The 12116-nt window shown below is 38.3% G+C and overlaps 1 protein-coding gene across 1 annotated transcript in view; it reads left to right on the forward strand.

The window, feature by feature from the left end:
* The window catches only part of MYO3A (myosin IIIA), a gene marked incomplete at both ends in the record, with an annotated part of 141405 nt that overhangs the window by 103911 nt on the left and 25378 nt on the right, over positions 1-12116 (forward strand). Inside the window, 3 exons of the mRNA XM_083379040.1 lie at positions 3872-4185; positions 4602-4767; positions 6961-7015. Of these exons, the coding sequence (XP_083235166.1) occupies positions 3872-4185; positions 4602-4767; positions 6961-7015 (535 nt within the window). The remainder of the gene's footprint in view (positions 1-3871; positions 4186-4601; positions 4768-6960; positions 7016-12116) is intronic.

Below are 12116 nucleotides of genomic sequence, written 5' to 3' on the forward strand. Positions count from 1 at the left end.
TGAAAAAATGATCAACTTTTGATTACAATAGTATAATACTTCAGTGTAAGAAAATTCTCCACAATAGAGGGGTCAGAATTCTCTATAATAAAAGGCAATGTTCATGCACTTTCACAGGATGACTTTCCCTCTTTGGTTATGTATGTGTATATATATATATATATATATATATATATATATATATATATATATATATATATATATATATATATATATATATATATATATATATATTCATCTAGCAGGGCTAGATGAATCAAAAGTTGGAATTAAGATTGCCGGAAGAAATATCAACAACCTAAGATACGCAGATGATACCACTCTAATGGCAGAAAGTGAAGAAGAACTAAAGAGTGTCTTGTTGCAGGTGAAGAAGGAGAGTGCAAAACTTGGGTTGAAACTTAACATTAAGAAAACCAAGATCATGGCATCTGGCCCTCTCAATTCCTGGCAAATAGATGGGGAAGAAATGGAGGTAGTGACAGATTTTATTTTCCTGGGCTCCAAGATCACTGCAGATGGGGACTGTAGCCAAGAAATTAAAAGACGCTTGCTCCTGGGGAGGAAAGCCATGGCAAATCTAGACAGCACACTAAAAAGCAGAGACATCACCCTGTCAACAAAAGTGCGTATAGTCAAGGCTATGGTCTTTCCAGTTGCAATGTATGGTAGTGAAAGTTGGACCATAAGAAAGGCTGAGCGCCAAAGAATTGAGGCCTTTGAACTGTGGTGCTGGAGAAGACTCCTGCGAGTCCCTTGGACTGCAAGGCGATCAAACCGGTCAGTCCTAGAGGAGATCAATCCTGACTGCTCTTTAGAAGGCCAGATCCTGAAGCTAAAACTCAAGTACTTTGGCCACCTAATGAGAAGGAAGGACTCCCTGGAGAAGAGCCTAATGCTGGGGAAGATCGAGGGCAATAGAAGAAGGGGACGACAGAGAATGAGGTGGCTGGATGGAGTCACTGAAGCAGTAGGCGTGAGCTTAAATGGACTCCAGAAGATGGTAGAGGACAGGAAGGCCTGGAGGAATGTTGTCCATAGGGTCGCGATGGGTCGGACACGACTTCGCAGCTAACAACAACAATATGTGTGTTTGTGTATGTTTCTTACCTAGATATCAAAGTTATCAGAGAACTATCTTTCACTGGAGAAGAAACTGAATAAAATACTTTTGTCCCATCCGCTGAATCCCATGAAGCTCCCCACAAGCTACCATCCCAGCAGTCACCTTTCTTCATATGTATACCAGTCTGGTAACAACCAATCTAATTATTAAACAAATTAATTTAATGGAATAATCTGCAGTTACAACTGTTATCCTCATGAATCTATTATTTACTCATGAAACTGTAGTCTTTCTAGAGACCAAGGCAGGATCATTAATTTATACAGATAGTCCTCAACTTACAACCACAATTGCACCCCAGATTTCCATTCCTAAGCAAGAGAGTTGTTAAGTGCATTTTTCCTCATTTTATGACCTTTCTTACCATGGTTGTTAAGTGAATCGCTACAGTTATTAAATTAGTAACATGGCTCTTAAGTGAATCAGGCTTCAATATTGACTTTGCTTATCAGAAGGTCACAAAAGGTGAATGTATGATCCTGGGACACAGCAACTTTCACAAATATATGGCTAGTTGCCAAGGGTCCACATTTGGGGAATCCTGCAAAGGTAAATGTGAAAATCAGTCATAAGTCACTTTTTCAGTGCCACTGTAACATCAAATAATCACAAAATGAATGGTACTAAGTCAAGGACTACTTGTACTGACATCATTCTGAATGGTAAAATCCATAAACTGTAAAACTCCAAGGCCAACTAAAGTTAATCACTTATCCATCATTTAGCTTGAGATCCATTCTAGGTACATTACAGATCACAGTTTGGCCTAGAATGGACATGCACCACATGACAGATGTTTGCAAAGTTAATAGCACTATTAGGGTTAGCCAACATTAACTAAAGTAAACTTCAGCCGAAATTTAGTACTTTAAAATACACATGTAAATACTATAACAATTATCAGTGATCCCAGAAGTGTTTTGATTGAATTCCTGGGCAATTTACTTTCCATTACTTGTGAACAATTAGGTGTTTTTTTTAATATATTTTTTTATTTTATTGAAATCATCCACAACTACATCATAACAATACATCGCAGTGCTTATTAAAATTCTTTTAAAAAATACAAAACATAATATGAACAATTAGTTTTTTCAACATGCCCTGCTGAAATTCTCTTTTAAAGAAAAAAAATCATTATTGTTCATAGTTTTAAAACTTCTAATATGTTACCTTTTGATTTTCTTTGTGCTTCTAAAGGGCTTAATCATGTCTGAATATCAGTGTGATTGAAGATCTGATAAAAATTAAAATGTTTTTTTCTTTTTTAAAAAAACTTATAGAAAGGCTGCTTTTTAATCTACTATAGCTAAAAAGTCACAGTAAGGAGTGTTTCTTTTCTTAAACTGTAACCCCTCAAAAATCATTTATATTTCCAAAGAAGATTTGGCTTAATAGTTTTATAAAATATTAGACATTTTTATTGGCATAGTGGATTAATCTGGTCGTTTCTCACACTGGCATTTGATTTTATCTGTTTCTAAAATATAGTAAAGAGAATTAATAGTATAATTTTGAATACTATTTGTTTAACGTATCTGTCATCCTAAAATATATTCAAGGATTTGGTTTACTATGAATATTTTATTGTAATTAATAAAATGTGCAACTTACATGGGGAAAGGTTGAGACCTTACGCAGTGATGATCTCTGTGCAGAATCTATTTCTAGATTGAATTCTACTTCTGGGATAAATGCAGGTTTAAGGTTAGAGAGGATTAATATCCAACGCTTAATTGTTCTCAGTGGCTAGAAGCCCTTTCCTTCTCCCTCTTCTTCTGGTTTTTGTTGCAATTATCTATTCTAAGGAATGTATTCCCTGCAATGTATTGTCTATGGTTTGCCCTTGAGGATAATTCAAACGCAGGAGTATTATCCAACCACTTAAGTTTGATATATGAGTATTAGGATTTTTTTTTCTAAGTTAAATTTCAACTGTGCCATTCAGTGTTAAATTGAATAAAACATACCATTTTGTATGTTTTGTAAAGCATTCAGTTGCAGATTGGCGGTGGCAGGTTGGTAGGAATATTTGTGATAATCATGCTGGGAGGATACTTGGAAAGGGTGTGTGTGATGGCTCAGCAGTTAATGGGTGAGCTCCCATTACTTTCCCGAGCTTCTGCCCACTTAGCAGGTTGAAAGCATGCAAATGCATTCAAATAGATAAATAGGTACAACTCTGGATGGGAAGGTAACAGTGTTCCATGTGCCTCAGCATATAGTCATGCTGGCTACATTACCATGTCCAAAATGTCTTTGGACAATGTTGGCTAAGAAACAAGAGATGAGCACTGCCCCCTTGAGTCAGACATGACTGGAAAGGGGAAACCTTTATCTTTTACTGAGAAATGAGGCCAGTTGTAATATGGGAAGAAGTGGTAAGAATACTGGCAGCAGTAGGAAGACTGGAGAATGCATCCAAGTCAGTTGCGATTAATTCCAATAACCTCCTTGTTCAAAAATTTAAAATTGTATTATTCTGGAAACAAATGCAGTCAGGTGTGTGTGGGGGGTGTGTGTTTCATTTCACCTCATTTCACCTTTTTCTTTGCCTGATGTATTTGGTTGAATTTGAAAATAATTGTTATTTTTACAGTCATTTAGCTTGAAAATCCAGTTGGTCTCTCCAAGGCAGACATGTCAAATTCAAGGCCTGCAGGCCAGATGTAGCCTGCAATGGGTTTAGATCTAGCTCTCAGGGCCACCCTGGAGACAGCGAGGGGCCAGCCCTTACCATCCCAGCCCGGCCAGACGCTCTCCCTGGGCACGTGCACAGGAGGCAGCAAGCACATGGGGACTGGTGGTGCCCTGCAGCAGACCCATCCAGCTGAAGCTCTCCTCCAGCCCAGGAAGGGCAGCCTGGCCAAGGAGAGCGAGCACAGAAGCAGCAGCCTCAAAGAGGAGGTAAGCATAGCCAGGAGCCCCCTCAAGGAAGCAGGGCTGGGCTGTGGGGTCCTGGTGCCCCAGGAGCTCAAGGAATCAACTGAGCACTTGCCTTTTGCTGCCCACGGCTTCAGGCAGCCTGGAGGACCATCAGTGCCTGGATCCTCCTCCAGGTGGATTCACACCCAGGATCCTCTCTGCTCAGGCCATGTTGTTCCATCAGCCCCATGCCTCAAGGCATGGGGTGCAGCCGTCCTTCTCCATGGGGTGGCTCACACATTGCTGGGCACCCAGCCATTCCATGCTGCGGGTGTGCATTGGCCGTTCACCTACCTCTCCAAGGATGCAACTTTTCTCTAGCATGACCATGAGGGACAGTCCAGCAAGGCACCTAGGTACTGCCTCAGAGAGACCCCAGGATGAGCAGATCCCAGCCTTCCCAGTCCCTGGCATGAGTGCCTTGAGTACCACATTTTCCTTTCCAGCCCTGCCACATGGCAGAGAGGGCAACCTGGAGCCACCTGATGCTCACCATGTGCTGCCTCACACTCCTGTCTCCCCCTGCTCCAGTTTTCCTTTTGTCCCATAGGCCAGGTCCTGTCCATAGGTGTGTTGGGCAGTGCCCCCCTTTGGCCTTGTGTCCAGGAGATGGCAAATCTTCTCTGATGGACAAGGCCTCGATCTCACCTTCCTCTACTGGAGACCTCCGGATCACCCCTCCCAGCCTTGACTGTCCCCCACAGATGCCCCTCAACGTGAGCGATGTTGACCTGGGCACACCCACCTAGCTACAGTTACCTGGCTGTGACCATCCAGCCATGCCTACCCAGCCACGCCCACCTGCCCCTTTGAGGGCAACCATAATGCTGATTGGCCCTCAATGAAATTGAGTTTGACACCCCTACTCTAAAGGGATTACCGCTACCCTGCTCTGAGGGGATTACCACTACCACCCATTTCTCCTTATCAAGGTGCAGATCCTATGGCTATAAGAGCTTCCAAATACAAATGGTATATCAGTTATGGTACTGATAACTGGAGCAATTACTGGTTGTAAGATACAAGTGTTAATAGATACTCCGTGTTCAGGAATCTACTGCCATGGTAGTTGCAAGTTCTTTTGCTACCTCTTCTCTTCAGTTATTTTGTGTGATGTTTCTGCCTCTGATTACTTCTCAGATTAAGAAAATACAGTCTTAAATATAAGGTACAATCTAACAATAATATCATGGGCATTTGATTTGTATATTGTGCTGCAATATGCAAAATTGAAAAATATTGCAACTTGTGATTCAGTGTATTTTCCCTAGGTATAATTAAAAATATTCCTGAGATTTTGAACAAAATATTTCAGCCAATCCGTAGGTAGCTGTGGCTAAGATGTTGATGTAAGGTAGCTGAAATTGTTCAGATACAGTTTGCCATTCACTAATTATTCTGAAGCACCAGTTCACACAATATATCTATATTGTGTGTGTCTTTGTGCCTGTTGAACTCACTGAAAACACCTCTGTCCACTTCAAACACATACTTATCATAAGTAAAAAAAAATCTATACCCAAAAACAATACTGCAATGTCAGTAGAAGTGTTTTTTCATGGCAAGGAAGCCATGGCTGAAGTAATGCACTTTTCAAATTATTTTGGACATGTTAGCCACCTGAGTAACTCATTGCAGATAGTCTCAACTCATGACCTTAAAGACCATTTGAAGTTATGACAGAATTCAGAAAAAGCTACTTATGACCCATATTTGAAATTTCAACTGCTGCTGCATCACCACCATCTCCTGAAGTCCCATGATTGCATTTCAATTGCACTTCTTGTGATCATGTGACCACAATGTTTTCTGTCATTTTCCAGAGAAAACATATGCTTGATTCATTTAACAACTGTGGTGACTCACTTATCAACCATCATAAATATATTCCAAAAATTGAGTCAGGTCACATGGTGAGCCTCTTAATGACCACAACAATTTATGTCCAAAATTCCATGCTCAATTGTGGCCATACATTGAGGACTCTGTACACAGTGTTCATGTTGGTGATTTTTCCTGGGCAGCAAACAAAATTGAGATATGTGCGACATGTAGTTCCTTCAGTGCCTCATCTTTCAGCTTGGATGTCATGACGAATCAGTTTTTATGTAAAGAAACTGTCACCAGGTATAAGTTGTCATGGCATTGATAAAACTCCACAAATATCCTCCATTCTTGGTTGCTATGTAGACCAGAGATAAATCCTCTTGTCTGACTTTCACTGGTCATCTCAGCTGTGAAGAGAGGACTCTCCATTTCTGCAAGAGAAACTATGTCAATCTCTGTCAGGTGTGCATTCCTCAGTTTGTTTACTCCTTATAGATAAACAAGATAATCCATCTGCATTCAAAAGAACATGTGTCATTTTAAAATCTATTGTATGTTTATGTCCACCAAGCAACAAAGCCCAATGCTTTATTCAGGCATCTGCTGTAAGCAGAATTCCCTTTGGTGAATTTAAGACTGACAATAGTAGCTGATGAGAGACTGAATTCTCTTCTTTACAAATACTGGCTGAAATGTTAAGCCATGCTCAGTTATTCTCTCTCTCTATTTGCATAATTTTTCCCTGCAGCTGTGAGACAGTGTGATATACTCCTATCAGGCATTCACTGCTATCTTTCATGAGGTGTGGCATAACCACATCAATGCCATATAATGAGGCGTCTCTAGGCAATTTCACTTCTAAGTCCTGATTGTAGTGTACGACTGTTTTGTTTGCACTGCTTTGCCCTCTGCTGTGCTTTTCCTATTTATAGTAAAATGTTCAAGGTATAGAGCACTAGGACTACATTTGATAGAGAAACTGTTACAATAATTAACAAATCCTAAAAACAATTTTAGATGCAACACAGCAGCTTTGCATTTTCTCTGAACATTTTTTAGACCTTGTGCATCTATGGTAAAAGGATACAGAAAATGAAGATAATATCAACTGTATGATTAATGAATTGACAATTGATGGTAAAAAAAGAACTTCATAGAAAACTTTGTTATTCTAGCCTTGAAAATAGATAAAGATTGTCAATATGCTGAAGAAATAAAGAGATTAATCTTGGGGAGAAAGGCAATGACAAACATAGACAAACAAGAAATACACACACATATTATATATATATGGCTTTGAAAACTGGACATTGAGAAAAAATAGAGAAATAAATCAAATAACTGATTTGGAGGCAGTTACTAAAAGTATGATCTGCAAAAAAAGAGCCAATGGATCAATGGATCAAGAGTCCTGGATCAAATAAAGCTTGATTGCTCTTTCAGGCAAGAACTCCCAGACCTTGAGCATGGGATATGAACAAAAAAAAATGTTGAGACTTTGGGAAAAGTTCAGAGAAGAGCAGCTAAGATGATTAAAGACCTGGAGACTAAAACATATGAAGAATGGTTGCAGGATTTGGGTTTAGCTAATCTAGAGAAAAGAAGAACTAGGGTTGACATGATTGCAGTATTCCTATATTTGAAGGACTGCCACAAAGAAAAGGGGGTCAAATTATTCTCCAAAGCACCAGAGGGCAAGATAAGAAACAATGGTTGGTAACTGACCAAAGAGAGAAGCAACCTGGAATTAAGGAGAAGGTTCCTAATAGTAGTAGTAGTAGTAGTAGTAAGAAGAAGGAGATGGAAGGGACCTTGGAGGTCATCTAGTCCAACCCCCTGCTCAGGCAGGAAACCCTATACCATTTCAGACAAATGGCTGGCCAGTCTCTTCTTAAAAACCTCCAGTATTGGAGCATTCACCACTTCTGGAGGTGAGAACAATTAACCAGTGGAACAGCTTGCATTCAGAAATCATGGGTGCTCCATCACTGGAGGTTTTTAAGAAGAGACTAGGCAGTCATTTGTCTGGTATAGGATCTCCTGCTTGAGCAGGGGGTTAGTCTAGAAGACCTCCAAGGCCCCTTCCAGCTCTTTTCTATTCTAAAATCTGGTAAGGTTGGTAAGAACAGGAAGACAATAGATAAGTTATAGATTACCAAGGGAAACAGAATGAGATTGCAAGCATTTGTTCATCCTGTAACAAGGGTTGGACTGACCACTAGCAACTAACAAATTACATAATATGCATTTGTAGGAAAGGATAACCCAAGCCCATCCTTGAAGTTCTGCAGAGGTTTGCTGTGGGCTGGACCATGGAGTAATTGTAAGTGAGGAGGAGAGGGAGAGGGCAAATTCCCTTCCTTAAAGAAAATTGCATATACTCCCATTTTGTAAAAGCTCCTAGAAAAAAAAAGCTGGTTATGATTTTAGTTTTTTTCTACAGTGTGTCTAAACTCTTAAGGGAAGAAGGAACAATGGAAGGAATGGACGAAGGAAGGAAGGAAGGAGAGAGGGAAACCAATAGCACTAAAGGAATCCAAATGAATGTCAGTGTTCAAGATGGCCCTGATCATATAGTCAAATCTAAGTCCTTTTTTAATCTGTGTGAGAGCAGAATCATCCAGGGGAGGTATATTATAAATGTATTATAATTGTATTACTATTTAATCAAAATAATTATTAACATATGAATTACTGAAGTTGTGAATAATAACAAATCTATTCTAAACTCATCTGATCCCCAACGATCGATTGGTTGGTTGATGTGCCATCAAGTCATTTTTGGCTCCAAGTTAAGTATATAGGTAGATTTTCTCCATGACTATCTGTTTCTAATCTGATTTTTAAAATTCTTGTAGCCACTGTAACCACTGAGTCTCTCCACGTTGCTCTTGGTTGCCTTCTTCTCTTTCTAAGCTAATGCCTTTTCCAAAGAGCTGCGTTTTGCCTAATGTGTCCAAAGTAGGATAATTAGCCCAAAGATTAATGCTCTCTCTATATAGCATGCCAAAATTCATCTTTTAGTTTCTTGACAGTCTTCTTTTGTTGCAAAAATGGCTTTGGTTTTCTACTTTGTTTATAGTGTGCTTTCAGATTTTCTAGGAATTTCATTGGGAAAAGGCTTTTTGAGCTAATTTGGAAGATGACAAGAATGTAAACATCTTTTTTGTTATGAATCTTAGCATAAGTGTGCTTTTTCTCTAGCTGCTCCTTCTTCCTAAATTGGGGGGGGAAACCTCCACATTCCGAAGTATTTTTTATAGTCTTGGTAAACATAGCTGGTTATCGTAACAGTTATCTCAAATTCAATTTTAATTCTGGGTAGTCACTGCAGGACAATTTCATTGACCACTTGCATTTTTTATTCTCTATTTATCTGCTAGAAGCACCTGGATGTGCCCATGTTTTAACTCTCTTTTCATTGGGTTGTTTCTGTCTGATCAGATTTTGTTACCAATAAAAAGGAGTATTGATCATATAAATTTAAACCTTTTCTGATAAGAAAAATAAAATATTTACCTCAACATTTCAGTTTTCTCAGAAAGATTAAAATGTGTATATTAGTAGCAGATTAATATAAAAGCAGCACATCATCTTTCATATCCTTTAAAAGCAACACAATTGAGGGGAAAAACATTCACTCTAGTCTCAGTTCTTAAAAACATTAATCTGTAAGTGGCAATGACTGCTGATTTTTTTTGTTCTCCTTTAAATGGGTTAGCCCACCATAATTACTATAATAGTACCACTGATAATTGTACATCTTTCCTTCAATTTCATGCGTTTAGCTTGCCATCGTACAGCTGCAGTGAAAGACTCCAAAAAAATAGGACTCTTATGTCAAACAGGAATATTTCCCTGTCTTTTGTTATGAAGAGCAATATTACACATTTTTATAGCCTACAGTGGCCCGCATGCTTAACTTTTGGTTTTATATTTCTCTTTATAGTCTGATAGACTGTAGCAAGGAATGTGAGTCATTTTAAAACAACCATCTGAAAAGAAACAAGGTTCAGAGAGCTGTTATTCTTCAGCAGGAATAAGCAGTAAGATGTTCCTCAAGCATTGTTTCTACAGTAACCCTAATCTTCAAAAACTGGGGCATTAAGAGACATAATGGAAATGGTAAACTCTGCACAGCTGGAGGAGTTCCATTTCCCAACACAATGCTGGCCACAGAGATATCCCAACACTTTAGGAATAATTGGAACAGACTGTTTCAAACTCAATTTGAAATGCTTGCGTACTTCTAGATTAATATGTGTGAGTAATATCTAGATCACTATCATCTGTAGTTAGGTACAAACGAGAACACCACTTTTTTCTGAATAGGGAAAATTGCAGCTTGGATAAACACGTGTAAATATCAAAAGTATCAGACCATTATATTTGTTCAAGATCCAGCTTCCCAAACTGAGATGAAATGAAAGACAGATTTGCTTTAAGAACTGCTTTACAGATAATAGAGTACAGATAGTCCTTGACTTATGACTGGTTGCTTAAAAACTGTTCCACGTCACTCTAAAAGTTGTCTTGAAGCAAGATGGGTGACAAACAAATGAAATGAAATGAATAAGCTACTTATGATCTTTAACGAAGTTATGACAGCTGCACAGCCCCCATTGCATTTTGGGCAATTAGCAAACAACTTACCTTTATGGCTGTTTCCCATATATGTAACTGAGATTTGCAATGTGTTTTGCCATTACTGGCATTTTCTTCTGGTTTCCAGTTAAAAAAAAAACACCCTTGGTGAAAATTGACTTGCTTAACGACCTCTGCATTCACTTAATGACCATGGCATTTGCTTAAAAACTCTGGCATTCACTTAATGACTGCCACAAAAATAATCAGAAAATTGAATCTGGCCATGTGATGCCATAACCACAATGACTTATAACTGTAATTCCAGACACATTTACAGTTGTAATTCTAGGATGACCTATAAAAGTAACTTGGAGCATAGGCCTGAGGCTCACAACATAATAGTTGATCACAACTCACATGTACAAACATATATATATAGCTGCTGCATTCTGTTCCCGGAGAAAAGGTGAAACATAAATTTAGTAAATATGTAAACTCTATCTAACTTACACACAAACACATACCTACATACAAGAAACAATAAATGGAAGGTTTTGGTTATATTTGCTTACAGTGTAATTAAAGGAATTAATTGCATTAAAATGCCATTCTCTGCAACACCTTAGTTTAGAAATCACCTTTGTTCTTGAGAAAGAAACATAATTGTCAATTCATTAAATTAGGGACCTTCTGCATTCCGGATAAGAAACTAAAACAATAAATGTAAGCATTACTCAGCTGTATTATAAATTAACATTATTCCTTCTGGCCTTTCAATATATCAGTGACCTTTCCAAGCCTTTATTTATCACATGTAACAAAGAAAAAGTTAGCATCCAATTGTGCTCGGGTTACACTGATGTATTGCTGATCGGTTTTGATTATTAATGTTTGTGTCGCTGTCTTAATTAAAATGACATAATGTGGTAGAATAGCATTTTCCTTACTCACAAGAATGATTAAATATCACAGAGCAAATTTCTTTCCTTACCCATATAGATCAAACATAGACGAACACAATAAGTATCTATAAATTGCAGGCTATTCATACAATCGTGTAACCAAAGCCTTCCTGAGGGGTGATTAAACATATTTGAGCTGGATCAAGCAGGTAGATTACTTGGAAACTACATTCTCTGAGAAATCATTGAAATAACTCATTATTTTATGCCTAGAGGATTAAAAGGCAGTGGTGATCTTCAAATCACCCAAAGGAGAGGCTTATTTATGACCATTGCAAAGATGGTCATAGTCATTCATTCAATTTATTATCACAAGATCTCCAGAGGTAAGATGTCTCTTGAACACATATTATATCAAGAATATAAAGAAGAATTAAGATAGTTCTCCAGCTATAGAAATAACAAATTTTGACTAGGATGTATCTAGACTTTTCCATACAATGTACAGATAATCCTCAATTTATGACCACAATTGAGTCAGTAATTGCAGTTGGTAAGGAAAATATCTGACAGCTTTGTTCGGCGACCACAATCCCAACATTCTCAATTATGGTTGTTAAATGATCTTGTGGTCATTAAGTGGACCGATTCCCAGGTAAGGAGCAGAGGTCTACTTAGGAATTGAAAATCCTCCATTGCTGAAATCCAAGCAAGTTTTTCAGCCCTTGAATGAAGAGACACTTGTCCCT

The sequence above is a fragment of the Vipera ursinii genome (genome assembly GCF_947247035.1).
Source record: "Vipera ursinii genome assembly, chromosome: Z".
Taxonomy (NCBI): Eukaryota; Metazoa; Chordata; class Lepidosauria; order Squamata; family Viperidae; genus Vipera; species Vipera ursinii.